This window comes from Alligator mississippiensis, chromosome 3, assembly GCF_030867095.1.
Source record: "Alligator mississippiensis isolate rAllMis1 chromosome 3, rAllMis1, whole genome shotgun sequence".
Classification (NCBI taxonomy): domain Eukaryota; kingdom Metazoa; phylum Chordata; order Crocodylia; family Alligatoridae; genus Alligator; species Alligator mississippiensis.
The window spans coordinates 199,725,217-199,744,703 of record NC_081826.1 but is presented as its reverse complement, the minus strand read 5'-3'; the positions used below and the strand labels follow the sequence as shown (position 1 = coordinate 199,744,703).

The 19,487-nt window shown below is 40.4% G+C and overlaps 1 protein-coding gene across 1 annotated transcript in view; it reads right to left on the bottom strand.

Annotated features, from left to right (window-relative positions):
* Window positions 1-9,296: 9,296 nt before the first annotated feature.
* The window catches only part of CEP78 (centrosomal protein 78), a 44,871-nt gene continuing 34,680 nt past the window's right edge, over window positions 9,297-19,487 (bottom strand). The window contains exons 14-17 of the mRNA XM_014608770.3: window positions 17,806-17,883; window positions 15,539-15,705; window positions 12,962-13,115; window positions 9,297-11,731 (exon numbers count right to left, since the gene is read on the bottom strand). Coding sequence (XP_014464256.2) covers window positions 11,213-11,731; window positions 12,962-13,115; window positions 15,539-15,705; window positions 17,806-17,883 — 918 coding nt within the window. The 3' untranslated portion in view covers window positions 9,297-11,212. The remainder of the gene's footprint in view (window positions 11,732-12,961; window positions 13,116-15,538; window positions 15,706-17,805; window positions 17,884-19,487) is intronic.

Genomic DNA, 19,487 nt, shown 5'->3' with positions numbered 1-19,487 from the left:
GAGTTTTCTTCTTCTTTCCTTTTCTCCCTCTTTCCTCCTGCTTCTTCTTTTTCTTTCTTTCTCTTTTAAGCACACACACTTACAGATTTTTATACCCTCAGTTCAGCTGCTTTGAAGCACCCTCAGTAGTGTAAATCATTGTCTTTTCTATTGACAAGGGGTTATCTGGTTTGGACCATCTCAGGAAACTGATTGATAATCAGGAAACACTTAAGATTAGGGAGTAACCCAAATACTTGGGAGCCAGTTTGAGATTCCTATGGATGGCAGATATACTGATGGGATATCTCATGGTTTCTTCAGGAACAATAGATAGCTTGCAGCATTAGGATTTTGGATTTTTACTTGTTGTGCACAAGCCTCAGTTTAGCATGACTTTTCCAGATCTAAAGCAATTATTGGGGTGCTCATAACCTTTTGTGGAGAGGACTTCCACCAGTCGTCTCGGGAAAGATACGACAACACCTGGGATTAGGGCTCCAGCAGGCTGGATGCTGTGATGAACACTTAACCATTGTTCAAATGTTGCCCACACCCCCTTGGACTCGGTCTCTTGCCTCAGCATTCCCTAACCCGGCAACCGAGTTTTAGTCAATCAAGTTTAAATAGGCCTCCCATAGTGGGACCGGGGAACGTACAGCCCAAGATGCGCATTAAACTTAGAGCTGTGTGTGTATGACGGGGGGGGAGTCCTTAGCAAATCCAGATTAGAACTGGTCTGATAAATGCTGAGCTGGGTGTGTGTGAATATAGGTTAATTAACATTGGAAGCACAGATTCCTCATCATGCAGCACTCTCCTGCTTCTCTGGTCCCAGAATTCACTGCAGTCTCTGCTTCAGGCTTTCTGTTTTCCATCTCTCATGTAAATGAATGGTCATCTGGTTCCATCTCAGATGCAAATGAGACCGAGGGCAGTTGTTCACTCTTATCACCCTTATCTGGAGAGTTTTAGGTGCATCTCTCACTGCATCTTAATCAGTTTCGTTTATGTAGAGGAGGGGAGGGAAGGGGGGGTGAGTCCTTTGTGAGTCAGACAGACTGCATCCTGTGCCAGGGTTGCCCAAGAATACAGAGCTGAGGCGTAACAGTGTTTAAGGTATTTATACACCTCTGAGAGTTGGTTCTCATTTTATAGATGGGAAATGGAGGCAAGAAGAGTGTAAGGCTCAGATCCATAAAAAAAAGACTTGGCAACTGATGTGGGAAAAGGCAGAATATAGGTGCCTAAATCCCAGAATGCAATCCTCAGAACCCCTGCATATCTTCTTCAGCAGCTTTTTCCCTAGTAAGAGTCCAAAACAAGGCAAAGCTCTGCCTAAATCCTTTCAGGAACTGTTGCCCCAGAATTCCTTTTACCAGAGACCCCCCAAGGATTGACACGGCCCCTCATCCAATTTGGTATCAAGTGAACTTTATTAGTAACCCCTAGGCTTATTACAAGATAATTGTCCTTGCAATATGACCTGACAAGCGGTTCCTTAGACATTACAACAGCAACCTTCAGTGGCACCAGCCTCAGATCCTCTGCTGAGTGTGTGGGATGCTAGTTTCTGGATTCCTTGTTACTCAAAGCAAGAATGTCAAGGCTGCTTCTGTGGCAACACAAACACACAGGGTCTCTTTGTTTGTCCACTACGTTTGTAACTTTCTCATCTCAACTGCCCAGTCCTCAAGTTTCTTACCTCCTCATTTTAGATAAGGTACTCCAATCCTATTCCATTTTTGGTTTTCTTTCCTTTTAGGAAAACTACTATACCTGGTTAGCCCACCATACCAATCACAGCACTCATTTTTCCCAGTACTTATAAGGCACTCTGTCCAATTTAATTGCTTAGTTCTGGGAAGGCCTAAAGTTATGCTGAGAGCCTGAGCATAACTCAGCTTGCCTGCTACAGGAACCAAATCCAATAGGCCAAGTGCTAAATATGCCTGCCACAGACTGACAGCACAGAGTTCAGCATAAAGCTCAAAAGACACAGCCACCTTCATTCAAAGCTGGTGCTGTCAGGCCCATCTTTAGCCTCATGGTTACAATACTCACTCGCCCATGAACTGAAATGAGTTCAAATAGTTTCAACACTCTCCTTGGCCTCAGGCAATTCACACTCACATCTCCCACTTCCCTGTAAAGTGCCTTAAGCACCAGGCTATGGTTTGAGACACTTGTGTCTCCTTTGCAGTTCCTATCAGCTAACTTGCATCTCACTCAGTATGTAGGCTTGTTACATGACATCCAGAAGTAACTCTCCACATGTCTTGTGTTGGGATCTTGGATGCCTGACTCATGGCTGCAGGCTCCCTACTGGGAGTCAGGTGCCTAAAAGTTATATGCTACAGTACTGAGCACCACAATGCTCAAATCCCTGTGTAAAAGTAGTGCTCACTGACTTGCCTAAGGCAGTCTAACAGAGCTGGAAAACAAGTAACTGAACACAGATCTTACAGGTCCTAAACTAATGCCCTAACCATAAGATCAACCCTACACCTCAAGTATTTTACTGTAAGTCTATTTAATATTTGGAGTTGCTGTAATTTACACTGGTATAATATTTACCTTAAATGATAGAAGTGATTTATTTCACACATCCTTAAATGATGGAAATTATATACCAATACACAACAGACCTCCAAAAATTTAAAGGATTTTGGCACAGTCAGTAATCAATTTTGATAAATGGGCCCGTGAACAGGATTGATAAAACATGGTCTCACTGGTCTCTTTATATGTAGTTTCACAGCGTGCAGTTACTGCACATCTAACTATGTCAACTTAACCCACTGGGGCTGACATTCTTGTAGCCCAGTGATTCCCAAAGGGTGTGCCACAAAAAATGGATGGGATTGGGTCCCAGCTGCACTGGTCCTGCGTACTGGGATGGCCTACAGACCAGATTCAGCCTGCAGAATGGTGCCATTTTTAATCCAGAAAAAAAAAAAGTGTGCTCCCCAGGTATCAAGTTTGGGAAACACTGTTTAGCCAACTGCACTATGTCTCAGTTTTTCTGCACACAAAACACTGGTAACAACAATCATTATACATATTTTGAATAAATATCATCAACATTTTTGCAAAATCAACAAATTACTGACAGTATAAAAAAGTTGGTATAAAATATTTTAGTTCAGGTAACTACTATGAAAACTATCAACCAGTTGTACTTCTAAGTTCATCCAAAGCAGAAGCTATCTATGCAGGGATCTGATGATAGGAGATGCCATACAGAATCAGACCTGTGGTTCATATAATCCAGTATCTGCCCCTCCCCCAACACTGGTCAGCCGATTGGAGGATGGAGCTCACTGTCTTGGTCCGTTATTATAGGACTGGACGTGGAGTGGTGCAATTATTCCAACTGGTCTAAGATAAGGTTGCACATGCAGCTCACAGGCATGAAGATCTAGAAAACAAAGCCAAACGCTTGACCTGGCTAATTCATATACCATATAATCACTCCAGAGGAAGGAAGTGCTAGGAATCTACTGGAACTGATCTACTGGGAGAAGGCGTCAATGCAACTACTGGGGTTAAAAATAGTAGCTCCAGTGAGACAAAGGGTAGCCCTGACTGTTTAGCTAATTCTTTTGATTTTGTGGCTTGGCAGGGAGTGGATGAAACCTTTAAATATACTTACTTATCGTAGATAAGAAAGTCACTTATTTTGTATTAGGGGGGGTGTACTCTGTCAGGTAAATAAAGACTCAGAATGAGAAGCCCGTCATCACTTGCTGATTTCCACCTAGTCCAGATCTATCCCATTTTAAAATGCTTAGTACCTGGAGCTAAAAATTTATTGTTGCATTTTATGACATTAGCACTATCAATATCTCTATGATAGTGTAAAACACTGAACTTACATACAGCTTGTGTACGCAGGACTGTTTGATCTAATGGCTCCTAAATTTTATCTAATTGACAGCTGAGCCTGAACTTCCACGTGTACTTGCATTAACACCTAACTGACAGATTTGGGTTTGTAAGGACCAGGTACCAAGTCCTGTGGAGGTTCAACCACTCTGAGAATAACTTCAGTTCTCTAAACATGACTTTTCTATTTAGGTTGTATCCTAAAATCTCTCTAATGATTTTTTGTCAGGTTAGTGTGAATTTGGAAGGAACGTTTTTTAATTGACTATTGCTGAAAAGTAATCAGCCCATGTAAGACAGCAGAATGTGTACAGAGTCTCTGGCAGGTCATGATAATGGACAAACTGACGTCACTATTGAAAGATAAATACTGCTCATGAGCTAGAAACCTGTCAGCTATTTCATAAGACCATTAGGAAAGAACTGAAATTAGGACCAACAAACCAATGGGTCTGGCAAATGTTACTGGGCGTGTCTACGAGTGCATTAACGTGCTTTTTCTAATGCACATTAAATTTAGTGCCTCCAATGTGAGGTACTAAATAAATGTGCATTAGGCTGCCCTATCATACAGTACCTAAAGCACACATTTTTTAAGTAACACTTAAGGCACAGTAACCTATTTTACTGTGCATTAGCATAATTGCAGGGGGGGGGTTACGTGATGCTTTAACGCACAGTAAAATAAGCTACTGTGCATTAAAACGCCCATGTAGACACACCCACTGAGACTTGAAGTAAGGCTTAGGGAATTCATTTCAAAAGCTTTCCTGGTCAGAGACTTTATTTTTTCCATAACTCTGTTAGTATTTACAATTATAAAATATATAAAAGAATTTCAAAGAAGCTCAAATGAAGGGGACAAAAAAGCCCAAGAGATGAATACTTATGTCAATAGTTCAGTACCCTGTAGCAAAAAGTAAGAGTATTGATTTCAGGCACTTGGTATAACAAACATGAAAAACTCAAACAAACATGTCAAACATTAGACTATTTCAAACTCTTGATGATTTGTTATACTTACATCCAAATTGTATAATGAATTCATATATTTGTTCATCGTTTTTATATAACCACAAAATAAGGGGAAAAAATCTTTGTTCACTTGAAATTAAGGTTTCTAAACATATTCCTTAAGCACAGTTACCAAAAATCCTGTAAGTCTTGATGCTTGGTCCTCCTATAAATCACATATAATACTTAGACCTCTTTATACTCATATCTTCATGAATGCCTTTTCAGTTACATCATGCTACTTCCCACAGTGCATACAGCAAGATTATATTTTTTTACTGACAGAACTTTTAAAATTTCACTAGGCATCATTAACAAATAAAGATCAAAGCATATTTGCACATGTAAGAACTGAGTATTATATGCAAAATACATGATTGTGTAGGATATCATAAGGATTTATGCCATCAGGCAATAAATGTAGAGATGTCTGTGGTGTTTCAACAAATAGCGTGGGTGACATTGGTCTGCTCTGATTTTTATAAAACTGGACACAGAGTTTTAAAATACTAGTCTGATAGATGCATCATTTATCAACTTCTGGAAGTTGATCATCATTCTACAGAGTTATAAGACACTTTATGGTACTGTTCTTTAGACACAATCAGAGCTAATTTATATTCTTTGTTTTAAATTTTAATAAAATTTTAAATTTTGAACTTGAGTGATATTTTTTTCCAATGGAATTTTCATTACCACATACACATACTTCCCATTCAGCCTACAGATAATATATGCATCCACTCAGACTGTGAAAATGATACAATACTTTTCTGTTTAATAATATCCTCTGTCTCTTCTTTCTTGATCTGGGCTTATTTCTAATTTAGAAGATGGTTTAAACATGTTAGGTTTTATACCATTTCCATTTTTAAAAAGGTATTAGACATATTTTCTAAAAGTTGGATACTACGTCTTATTTGTGTTATCTTTAGAAATTTAACTGGAATAGCAACACCACAAAGGATATAACTTACCCATTTAATTCATCAGGGCTTGTCAACCTTTTCTACAGGTTAAATAAACAGAAACACATGGTGACTGACAGTAAGCTTGATCGCCACTAAAACATGGCACTTCTGCAGGGGTCAAACTTAGCACTTTAATACAATTTTTTTAAACCTATGTTACTGCTGTAAGGGGACACAGATGGTGCTGGGAGAGGCAGGCAGCACATCAAGCAGCTGTTTTTGACACTTTACATGCCCCTGAATGCTTCTTTCCTGCACATATTATGCCATGGCCATAGTTTTGACAATAGGCAGAACTTGTATTAAACAGTGCAACAGAAATGTGAAAGAGGAAGGTTAGCAGAACCGGTAAACAATGCAATGTAAAAAAAATAATCCTATGAAGCTACACAAGTGAAACTCATCATTCCATGAATGCAAGCATGCCATAGCTGCAGCATGCACACAAAGTTTCTCCCACTGCTGGATGATTGTAAAGGTCATAGGGGCATGACTGGGGGGGTGCTTGCTCCTGCTATGGGGGACCCCGATGGGATGGTGGGGCCACTGGAAGTTCCCATTTGTGCATTAAATCGTGCAGGGACACAGCGTGTGCCAAGCATGTCCCCTCTGTCTGAAGAGTCAAGGTAGAGCTGTGCGTTTTTGAACATGGTTGTGTCAGAGTCCTTATCATTCTCCTGGGTGGTGCAGGCTGCTGTATCCACTGTATTTTCAGGCACAACTGTTGTTGACTGTGAAGATTTGGCAAAGTTCCTTGTAGTGGATGCATGAGACCCTATGTACACCCAACACAGTTGCCTCACAAACTGCTGCCTCAGTACCTTGTACTTGGACTGGCATTAGACCGAGTCAAGGTCATGTCCTTGAATCACCATGTCCTTCACAATCTATTCAGACTGCCTGTAGAGAACCTGCATGTTATTGATTCACTACCTTTGCCCTGGTCCAGTTGCTCCCAGATCCAGTACATTCTCCCTGGTCCAGTTTCTTCTACAAGTGTTCATGATGCTGACTCAGGCTGATTGGTTATAGTGGAGGAAGGATGGATGGTGTGTAGGGGTATGGAGATCCAAACTTGCCTTGGTGGGTGATGCATAGGTCCACTGACCTCCCAACAGCCAGATGGTCAGGTGGATGGAGGTCCCCAGTGGTTGGTGGTGTTTGAGGTGAATGCAGGTTCCAGTGCTGATCATGAGTGGGTGGCGAGCATGAAATGGCTGGCAAGTTGTTGTGAAGGGCAATTAATAGGCCAGGGCAGGCACATGGGGCCTGTCACCTCTGATCAGTAAAGTTCTGCCATTAGGACTACAATAGCCAGAGGTCAAGAGGGGATGAGATTGGGACTGAAGTGGTGCATTGTGGGATGCCTGGATATCACATATGATCAGACTTTCTATGAGATAGCAGAGGACAAGCTTAGCATCTCTTATTGCACAACCCTTTTGTGGGGCTTTGTCCTATGACAAGCAACAAGGATGTCTGAATAGACTTGTGATTTGTCCCAAGAGAAAACATTTTCTCTTTGGACAAGGGTGACATCTGTTAATAGCCTAAAATGCCATCCCACCCTAGACTTAATGACAGTCTATTTAACTCAAACTAAAAACTCAAATGAAAACAATAAACAAAAACTTTACATATTTTAAACTAAGTTTAAATAGAAAGAACTTACCACCCCTTTCCACAAAATATAAACCTTAAAGAGGTCAAGTTTACAACAGTTTTTATCTATTTGGTTTTCATGAGGATCTTTGATACAGACCTACAAATATTTTAAAAAGATATATTGAATTACAGGCTAGGACATTTATGCCATGAGGGTATAGATATGCAAAATAATTCTAGTATCCTGCAGTGAGATTTTAAGGTGCCTTTAAAGGAATTAAAATTTCCTACTCTCTCACATCTAAAGGACACCCTCAAAGAGCTAGTTTTTCAACACTCGGTACCTGTTAATTTTAGAATCCAGAGCCCTGTTGAAGGCACTCAATTTTACTGTGAAGCAATAGATAATGAGCAATTATTTTTTTGCTGCAACAAAACCAAACAACAGGAGAAAATGCCCTTAACAGATTTATGAGATAAAGTATAAGACAGACATGAAACTAGAACCTAGGCCAGTTTATCCCATTTACTTACGTTAATTTAGTAAAGTCTCAAATCATATGGAAGAATGCTAAAAGAAATTAAAATTTCAAACTGGATAGCAAAAATTTCAATTTTGATTAAGAATAAATATAATCACATGGATGACTTACCGAAGTTGTGTAACTGCTTAGCTACACAACGGTCCTGCAATCCAGAATTAAAATGCTCTCTGACTTTGGTATCAGTCTTGTGCTACCTTGCTCAACAGAACAAAATGTTATTCTAGAGTTTTGAAAGTATGTCTATCTCATTAAACACACAAGTATTCCATCAGTAGACACTATACCAATTTTCTCTTATTCTGGAAAACCACTAGGGATTCATTGAAGACTGAGATAAAGAGCAGAATTCACTGTAATATGACCATAAATTCTAGATTAAACCATTAAAATGCACAAAAGATTGGTAGCAATCTTAAATAGTTTGGGAAACTGAAACTAGTGATAAAGACAGCCACCAAATTTGGTAAATAGGACATCCTAGAAAGAATGAATGAACGTATCTGAACATATGCACACATCTCTCTGGCCTTCTGGGTAATTTTAAGATGCTGGGGGTTCAGTGTTCTACTGCTAGGCTGTGACCACTTCTCTTGTCTTGATACACAGCTGTACTGGAATTGCCTATTCTAAATCTCCACTCATCTAATACAGGAGCCCTCTCTAGCTCATTTTAGTTTGATTGTCAGGGCGCACAGAAGCCATATACCTGTGCTTATTTTTTTCCTTAAAGTAATAATACATCTAACCAGGAGACATCTTGGGCCAAATACAGATTATGTATTTGATTTTAGTGTGTGTTACGCACCATAAATTCCTTTGTGCACCTGAGCCCTTGTACCAAGTTTATCACCTGATGTTTTTGTCTCCAGCAGACCTGGTTAGGAATTTATCAAAGAAATACTTTTTTTTTTTTTGTTAAACCCTCCTACCAAACTGGTGCAACTCAAACTGCTTGTAGAAAAATATTGGTTTTGACCAAATTTCCTGTTTTCAAAAACTGAAAAAAAATGAATACCAGAATGTTTCATTTACTCATTTTAGACAGATTTTTTTTTTTTTTCAGATTGGAACAAAATTTTGTTTCCAAATTTAAGTTCCAGAAACATAAAAAGTTAAATATTAAAATCAAACTAAAATGTATGAATTGATCTCTTTGTTTGTTTATTTTAGTACCCAATACATTTTTGTGAACCAAATGTTTCATCTTATCCAAGTTATGGAATGGCTAGATGGCCTCTGAGAGATCCTTTCTAATATTCAGAGGCCTAAACTTAAAATCTCATGACACACAAAATACTTTAATATTTTCAAATTTTATTTAAAAAATATGTACATATTGTTTCCATTTAAAAGATTATTTTGGTTTCCTTTTCCCATGAAGCTATCAAGGATATTAGAATGAAAGGATTAAAAGACAAAACCTAAAGGGAAAGAGAAAGTAGACTCCTTTCCAGTCCATCCAGCATGTGTGGTAATTTTAAAGTCCAAACAATAAATATGTAAAGGTATTTGTTTTTTTATGTTCTGTGGGTTGAAGTGTAGGACAAGATCTTGAATTAACAGTTTTGTTTGAGCACACACAATAATAAGACAAGATGAAGCTCAACCTGAAGGGAAAGCTAGTAATGAAAGGTTAACAACAAAAAGCATACAAGTAAAAAACAAAGGGGTAAACATACTGTATGTTTATCACGAGCTGAAAAATGAGAACATTCTCACAACTAAGCATCGGGTCCTAGAATATACACAATGGGTTTCTTTTTGTGAAAAACTAAGGCTCTTTCCTTACGTTCAGAGACATTACATACTCTTTGAAACCAACTTAACACAATCTCATGACCTGTCGTGAAAGAATGGCTTCCACGATCATCCAATATTACAGGTAGAAAAGCATTTTTAATTAAATGCAGTTTCCCATATAAGAGGGGAAAACAAGTTTGCTGGAAACAAATTACAAGTTTTTGTTGTTCCTTTAAAAATCAAAGAAACTTCTGCCAGACTTTACAATTGCTAAATACTTCCCCACAAAATAGGTAGAAAGCTTCCTCCTGCTGCATAATCTATAGTGTCCCAATGATATTCTAGGAGAACCTTTAGAGCAATGATGTAATTCTATTTTTCTAAGTATTTCTATTATTCTTGGATATACTATATCTCTCAGCTCAGGCTCTATGCCCATTCTGTCACTCACCTCACTGATAAAATTTCCAACCACAGTAAAAAGTAGATGGCCATGAGGTTTTCTAGTCGACACCTGTCCACCAGGAATGGAAACAAAACCATCAATTCATTTAACAAAACCAATCTGACGATTACTTCACTAGCTGGTCTCAAATCAGCAAACCAGAACTGATCCCAATTCTATCCCCTTAAGTTCTTATTGGAAAACAACTCAAATTGGCTTTGTTCTATATAACTATCTTAGAAGTTAAAAATTCAGTGGGGAATGCTAATATTTGAAGACAGAAATCAACTTTAAACAAAAACAGAATAATTTACAATAGGCTCAGTAAAAATAGATTTGCTCTGGTGCATGGAAACCAGCAAAAACTCCTTGAAACTTTACATTTAACCAGAGAGTATATGGCTCATCTGTATTACAACAGATTAAAATAAATTACTTAATGCATTATTGTCAGAGGAAAGATATACAAAACTACTGTTGTATCTATAAACAATGTATTAAAAATATTGAATAGCAAGGGGATTCGCCTTGATTTTCATGCAATATTCCCAATAACGTTAGGAGTTCAACTATCCCTCTGAGGGAGAATATACCATACAGTATTAGGCACAAGTGTATGTGTACACTACAATAGTTTCAAATGTGATCAAATGACAAGGCAAATCATAACTATTAATCTATTTCATTTTATTTTGCAAAAAACTTCATTAACAAAATCTGTACTGATAGTATATCAACAGCCCACATATCACCTAAGCTTTGTAAGATCATACTAAATACCAAAGGGTATCCTTTTAATGATTTATCATCATTTTTTTTGGCCAACACAAAAACCTCTGTGTCAAAAACTTGTGTTCATGAAACAGGAATGCTAAACAGCATGTGGAAAAGTTCTATACAATTTCAAACCATACATTCTTGCCAAAAAATCCATGTAGTCTAGGTGTCAGGAATATAAATATCTTTTTAAATTCCTTCTCTCTCTCTCTAAGGAAAACATTTTGAGCTTTCCCTTTACACCCATTTCAAATGCTTGCCACAGAATGGATACTTTCTTGTATTTCTGAATCAGATCCTATAGTGTCATTTTTTGAATGATCTGTTTTGGGTACATGTTGATCTCCTCTGGCTTCAGCAGTTGCAATTTCTATTTCCTTTGTTCTATGAGGATATTTTTTTGAGGATCGGCTTCTACTTTTTTCACTAGAAAGAGCACTGGATTTTTTGCTACCCTTACTCTTCAGATTAAGACTAGATTCAGAGACTGAATGCTGACTAGTAATTGACTGCATCTTTGAGAAATACCCTTTTGTCTGTTTACTTTGTCTGACATCCTTGTCTGAAGATGTTAGCCTGCTGCTTTTGGATGTTTCTTCTTTCTTTTGCTGCTTATCTGTTTGAATTTCCCCTTCTTCACATGAGCCTTGCTGTTGTGGAACAGAAACCTGAAGTCCTTCCATTTCTCTGGAAACAGTAAAGGCATTATTCACAAGCCCATGGGCCTGGATGAGGCCAGAAAAAGAAACTATATCTCCATCAGCATTCTGAAAGAAAAGATGCATATTGAAATAATGAAGCAACCAACTTACTAATATAGCCAAAAAACGTAATTATGAGTATTCTAAGAACTATACATTTTGTTGTCTTGTTTTACATAGTTATGTATATAGTTAATAAATTATATAATAAACTGGGTAATGGCATATTTAGAATGTTCCTTAGTTTTTCCTAAAAGTTTAGCTTGAAAGGGTAGTGATAGTTGTGGAAACCATTATAGAGGAAGTAAGCATTCTAGCACTGTTTTACATAGCCCCTTTAATCTTCAAAGTTGCCCGTACTACAAAACTGAACTTGTTTTATTATGTAAGTTAAACACACAAAAGATTCAGCAAAACCAGGTTAGTCATGCTGAAGTATTTAAGAACCATTACAAGTCTTCTTGGTGTCCAAATAAGCATTGTTCTAAACTAGTTCAACTGCAATGCCATACTGATACCCATTTTTCAAATTTCCAACCATTATTAACGTGGCCTGCTAAGAGATTTTGCAAAACTAGAGCATTGTGGGACAGTAGCAGAACTAGATTAAACTTTTACTTAATTTGCTTTCACAACGGCAACAATATGCTTCAGAAATTCAGTGTTTAGCCTCAAAAACAGGACTGCACTATACTGAATTAAGTTTCAAGAAAAACCGAAACCAATTCTTAAGAGATGGACAACATCACAACACATTAATATTCCAACTGATTTTAAAGATAATTCCACCTAACTGATTTCATCACTGCCCCTGATACTTCTACAGGGTTTTTGCATTGATAGCATGTTTTTAAATAATCTGGAGCACTTTTAACATGGACATGGAACACACAATCTGACAGCCCTCAGATCTGTGCATCTTAGAGAGGTTTTGGATCCAGTATACACTTCCCTTTACACAAAATTTACTTTTGCAGCCTGCTGCAAAGCCTAATCTTATCAGTATTACAGGATATTTCAGTATTTCAATTTATATTAGCCAGATATTCAGGATACACAACATTCTGTCTGACCTGTATTATTTGAGAGGCTTAAATGGACAATTAATATGGACTTGGACAAAAACATATGTCCTTTCCCTGCCAGTCTATTTTAGGACAGTGACACTAACATTTTCATGGATCCATCACTAATACATCACTGTCACCTAGAACAGGATAGGAGCCAAGACACATTAACTGTATGAAGGGCAGTAATCGCAATCTTTTTTTTAAGCTCCCCCCCCCCAACACTTACTTTGTTATTCACTGTGTGTTCTTGTCTTTCTTCTTCAAATGACTTCTCCTTTGCTGCATTAGCAGGTTTACGAAGAGTAGAATTCATTTGAGGGTGACCCAACAAACCAAAATCAGATTGGTCTATCCCAGCTATTGTAGCAAATTGACCAAGTCTAGAAAGAAAAATAAATATTAGCTAAGATAAAGGTAAGAAAAACCTACTCTGAGAGCAGTATATTCATAATTCTGAATAGCTGCAAGAAGCCCCACAGTCTGGATCCAGAGGTGGGTCATTTGGCCTGTGAGATGTCCAGGATCTGACCCAGAGGAAGTCCTGCAGTCTGGATCCAGCTCAACAACTTATTTGAATTTGACAGACCTGATTTAAGTGAAACTCATGTCCCTGACAGGCATTAACTTACAATGCAACTGAGGTGATAATCATGCTATAAATAGTAACCTTGCCATTAATTCCCTGATTGTATGGCATAAGAAAATGAGAAACCAGGCACAAAAATGTTCCCCATGTTTTATGCAACATTTTTATGGCTGGTTTCCATCATGCCATAAACTGAACATGCAGCTGGGTAGCCCTGCCTTGCAGGCAGCATCAGACAGCATGGTGGGGCCTGGCTGATAGGCAAGCAGTGGAGCCCTGAATGGGGCAGCACTGCATGGTTTTCAGGTTGCTAAGAAATAGGGAGTCCAACAGCTGGGCCAGGTAGAAAGTCATGGCAAGCCACAGGACTCACTGAAATGCAGCACATTGCTTGCCTTGCTCCAGAGGTCCCTCAGGAGCTGCAGAGAAAGCTGGGTTCAGGTACTGGGTTACAGTGAGCCCCATGCAACCCAGTACCTCAACCACTTCCCCACATGGTGCTTGCCTTACCCTTCAGCACCTGAGGGAGCTGTAGTGCCAAGTAACCAACCAGCTGTGCGGATGGGGCAGCTATGGTGGGGGATGAGGGAGTGGGCAGGGGGGCCTGGCAGGGGTCCCCCCATGGTCCTCTCCCCGTTCTTCCAGTCCCCTACTTACCAGCACGCAGTCCGGCTCCGGCTCCCTGCTGTAGCGGGTGGGGACTGCCCGAATCATCAAAGCTCTCCAAATCTTGTCCGAAGATTTAGAGAGCTTCAAATCAATTTGGACCTTTTAATTGGTCCCCTGATTCAATTCAGATTTGGAGATTCAGCCAGAGAATCAGGCCAAATCTCCTCCAAACTGAATCAGCACCCGAAGCTTTGCACAGCCCTACAAGATACCCTAACTTTTGTGCCACCAACCTCCACAGGAGTCAAACTAAGCCTCCATAATTTTCCATAAGTTAATGTTTACACCACAATCTGAAGGAGGTTCTCTGACCAAAGGACATATGGGCATCAGGTATGAGAAACTCTGATAACCCTGATAGGAAAAGACAGAGCATACCTGCATGGAAGGCAATATGGGGAATATGGTCACCGAATGCATCTTGATCAAAATAAAATCTGGAATGTTTCAAACCTAACAGTAAGTAATCTAGCATTTTAGTTATCAAAGACATTTCAGGCAGTAGGACCTTGTTGGGCCATATGAAAATTTTTTTCCATTTTGAAGACCAGTTTTTTTTCCATGGTTGGCTTCCTGTTCTGTACGGAAATATGATGAGCAGTCTTCATTCAATGTATTAATCTAGCCAGTATCCATCTGTTAACTGTAATGATATTGAATCTGAATGAAGCACCAAACCCTGGTTCTGTGATAAAAGATCTAGAAGCATGACTGGACGCTGCGGAGACAGGACAGCAAGCAGAAATGTCCTACCTAATATAGAAGTATGAAAATCAATTTATTCTCATCTAGCTCTGGTAGTTACCCTGGAGCTTACAGGGAACAGTGAAAAGGTATACAGTAGCCTCTGGCTCAACTAAAGAAAGGCATTTGTAAGGAATCCTGGATTTACATCTTCTCTCAAACAGAGCCTAATATTTGTGCTTTCTAGGAACAAGCAGGTCTACAACGAGATCTCTCCAATGGTAGAGTGTAAACTTTGTGATAGCTTTCTGCAATTACCACTCATGATTGGTATTTATCTGCCTGCTCAGGAAATTCACCAAGTTTCTGCTGGTTCTCTTCAGGTGAGAAAGAAAAAAAGTAAAATCTAGGGGATTGGAGTTGGGGAAGGAACAGAAAGAAAACTGATGGAAGTTCACAGAGGGAGCTGTTTCTGTAATTTATGGACATTCCTTCCTGATTAAGAGACCATCTATCTGAAACTATATCTAACCATGATGACACTAATTTTTAGTCTTTCTCCAAGACCAATAGAGAGTTACTGTCTGGAGGAGAAACTACTTTAAGGGCCACCTCTATCACTGTTAAATGGAACGGAGCTATAAACAAAGTTTATGCAACTAAAAATCATAGGTACAACACAATTTGCTGTGGGTTGAGAGAAGACAGGGAGGCCCTGAACAGAGGAAGTTTATCTTCCCTTTGACCTTTGTCACTGGACTCATAGACACTTTGGAGAAAAGGCACATATTATCAAGAAAAAAAAAACCCAGGGAAGAGGTTGTGGTAAAAGAAATAAAATACTCAGATATAAAGGCAACTTACCCAGCATCTTTAAGAAGATCTAAAAAAGCATGAAACTTTTTAAAAGAATTCTCAATGCTTCCAAGAACACCTTCATCTTCCAAAATCATATTAGTTACTGATTGTGCATGAAGTACTTCTGACAGAGAGAAGTTCAGGTTCCTTAATCTGGCATTTTCAACTTCTAGCTATTAAAAACCGAAGGAAAATATCACTTACTGTTATCACTGGAGGACTATACGTTGTTTTTTCAAAACTTATTAGCATGTCTACACTGATCATTGCAATGCAGCATAAAGATATGCCGGATGGCTCTAAACCAAACCAATTAGTTCAGGTATCAGAAACAATCTATCTAGAACAGCTTAAAGCTCCATGTGGACTAATTTACCCTGTTGAGAATTTAGCTTGTATACAGCTCCATACTCCTGTGGCCAGACATTTTACAGTAGTGGTGCCCAACCTTTTTACCTCATGGGCCAGATAAGCAGTGCCCAGTCCAGGTGTGAACAAGATCTGGCTGGTGGGCTTGATCAAGCCGGCATGTGGAGCAGCAAGGGGGGCCCCATTTAATCGAGGGGGTGGGAGAGGAGGGTGCACAGTAAGGCTGTGCAAAGCTTCAGTCGCCAATTTGATTCGGAGGAGATTCGGCCCAATTCGGCAGCCAAATCTCTGAATCAAATCGAGAGACCCATTAAAAGGTCCAAATCGAATCGGAAGCCTGACTGTGCCTGCCTCTCCCCAGACAGGGGGAACCGTGGGAGAAGCCCCCCATGGCTGCCCTGCCCAGCCCCAGCCCCAGCCTCTCAGCACTTAAAAAAAGACTCACACTTACCAGATGTAGCAGCAGCAATCAGGACCTCTGGGGGCTTGTGGCACAGCCCCCCTGCACAGCGTGGGGCAGTGGGGAGCAACAGGGATACCCCCTGCCCCCACCTATGCAGCAGATGCCCTATGGCATGGGTGCAGCGCAGCTCGACAGGGGGCCACGCACTGTCTGGGAGCTGGGGCTGCTGGGGATGAGCGGCGCCAGGCTCCAAGTGATTGCTGGAGCCACCCCAGCTCCCACACAGCGTGCAGCACCCTGCCAAGCCCCACTGCACCCACGCTATGCGACAGCTGCCCCACGGGTGCCAAGTGAAGGGGAGCAATCCCTGCTGCCCCCCCACTGCTCCGCACTGCACAGGGGGCTCTACCACAAGCTCCCAGAGACCCTGATCACCGCTGCTACAGTCGGTAAGTGCCAGGAGGCTGGGGCTGGGCAGGGCAGCTATGACGGCTTCTCACAGCTTCCCCGCCCTGGGGAGAGGCAGGCACAGCCAGAGGAGCTGTGGGAGAACCTGCAGTCGCCTGGCTGTGCCTGCCTTTCCCTGGTCAATCCAAATCTCCGAATCAGCGCTGAAACAGATTCGACAAAATCGAAACGGAGCAGTGATCCGAAGCGCTGAAACAAATCACTGCCCCTCCAAAACGGCTGAATCCGAAACTGAAACAAAACATAGCTGTTTTGCATAGCCCTAGTGCACAGCCCCTCATCTGTCTGCCAGGGGGGCAAGGAGCAGCCTGGTCCTGATCCAGACAGGGGCAGATCGACCCTCATCCTGACTTAGGAGAAGGGGAAAACAGCCCAGCCTCAAACCAGATACACCAGGGGAGTGGTGGGAGCAGCATGACCCTGATCCAGATGCACTGGGGTAGGAGAAGGCAATGCAGAGCATTCCCAATATGAACATGCCATGGGGTAAGAAGTGGAAAGAAGGGAGGGGACGACCCAAATCCTTTAATATACATATCCTGATCCTTGATGCTGAATTTTGTTGCAGAGATTCCTACTTCTTGGTTAAACTCAACCCAAAAGAATTTTCCACTATCTTTCAATAATTAGTTAATTCTTTACCCACTGTAAATCACACTGAAAAGATTAACCACTCAACAGAAAACAAACAAAATGGCTTGGAGGTGGGATGCCGTAAGCAGACTTATACAGTAGCTATAGTTCAAGGTTCTGTCATAGCATCAACATTAGGGGAACTAAAGGGCAAACACACATTACTAAATTTAGGTTTCGTCATTGCCCAAAGGTTGGTAAATGACATGTATTACTTTGAGCCAAGAATCTGGATGCAGCTAAAATCCTAAGAAAAAAACTGAAACAGTCTCTTCACCTATTTTGATGCAACTGGTTCACAACATATTAATACATATATAACTGTTCTTAATAGTCACTCCCAGCTAAACCGTTATATACCTCTCCAAGCAAATTCTGATATAATAAAACTAATCACTACCTCCATTATCCGTTCATCTGCTTTTACTCTTGCTCTTCTTTCTTCCTTTAATCTTAGCAGGCATTCATCCAACTCCATCTGTTAGAAAGCAACACATTCATTTCTAAAACGTAAGACTGTAGCAGGGACTTGGCGGTCCCGCACTTACCAGGGCGACAATCATGGCATGCTTCGCAGGCAACTGACTCATGGTCAGCCCTGAGGAAAAGCAGCAAGCCCACAGGCTGATAGCATGCTCTACCACGCTCCGACTCCTGGCATAGGATGGGCAGCTGACGAGCAGAGCACTGTCCATGGGCCCATCCCCCAGAGCCGAGTGAGAGCCAGAAGCCAGGCTCCACATGGGCCTAGGGCCCAGCCTGAGAAGAAGGCAAGTGGCCGGCACAGCCAGCACCGCCTAAGGCCCGGAAGCTGCAAGTGCCAGAGCTCATGAGCGCTTCTGGGGCTTTCCATACCTGGTGGCAGCCACCAGACACATGGGGGCAGGCAGGGATCTGACCTCCCAATATCCTTTATAGCAGGGGCGGGCAATTATTTCGGGAAGAGGGCTGCTTACTGAGTTTTGGCAAAACATCAAGGGCCACATGACAGGCAGCTAGGGGCAAATAACTATTAATTTTCTAAATTTCTTAGGGGCCCCGTGGGCCGGATAGAATGGCTTGGCGGGCTGCATGCAGCCCATGGGCCACATTTTGCCCACCCCTGCTTTATAGTTACACCAAGTTATGGTGGAAAAGATACAAAAATAGGAGAATAAGACACACATTGAGCGTGCAGCACCCAGGCTCCACCCGTGTGGCCATTCAGCCTGGATGCTTCTACAAAGACCATAGTAAAATGCAACATTAACTGGCTAATTATTTAACATTGGCTTTTGTTCCTAAATTGATGAACACCTTTAGCACATAAAATTATACCTAATATACCTAGCCTACAAGAATCCAATATACTGGTTTACTAATGTGCAACTTTGGAATGGTGAGATTTGGCAGTAAAGGAATGAAAGGGAAGTACTTTCTAAAAAATTGATTTGTCACTTTAACCAGACTAAAATACAATAAAGTATTTTTTAATTTAAACATTATTGCCAACAATTTACAATAAAGGTTCTTTTTTGTGCCTCCAACATTAAATGGAAAAATCATTTCCATATTTTTTTATATTTGCTTTGTATAGAAGATAAAACATGCTTAGCTGATCAGGATCTCAGACTGGGGTTAGGCAAAGTAAAATATATGTATGCTTTGGTATATATTTCTTATCCATGACCATGAAGTAATAGGAATTCAATATCTTGAAGTTTCAGGGGTTCCCCTCAGATAACAGAACTCCCCCCATTCCCAATAACAATCTGCTTGAATTAGAAGGTTCTATTTTATTGAATTTTGCTCACTAAATTTTTTAGGATTACAAGCCCTTTGGAAAGGGTAATAGAATTTTACTTATTATAACACGGAAACAGAAGAAAACAATCTTAATCTAAATCACTGTGGAAAAACGAGCAGCACTACACCAGGTTAACACTGACATGCCTGTTTTATTTTATACCCTGCTACAATATTCCTGAAGTGCACAGGATCTTTCAATATTTAAAAAGACAAAGAGCTGAACTAGTTAAAAGGATGGTTGGCAACAAGCCTAGTAAAAATAAATAGTTTGAGCTCAAAAAAAAAAAAAAAAAA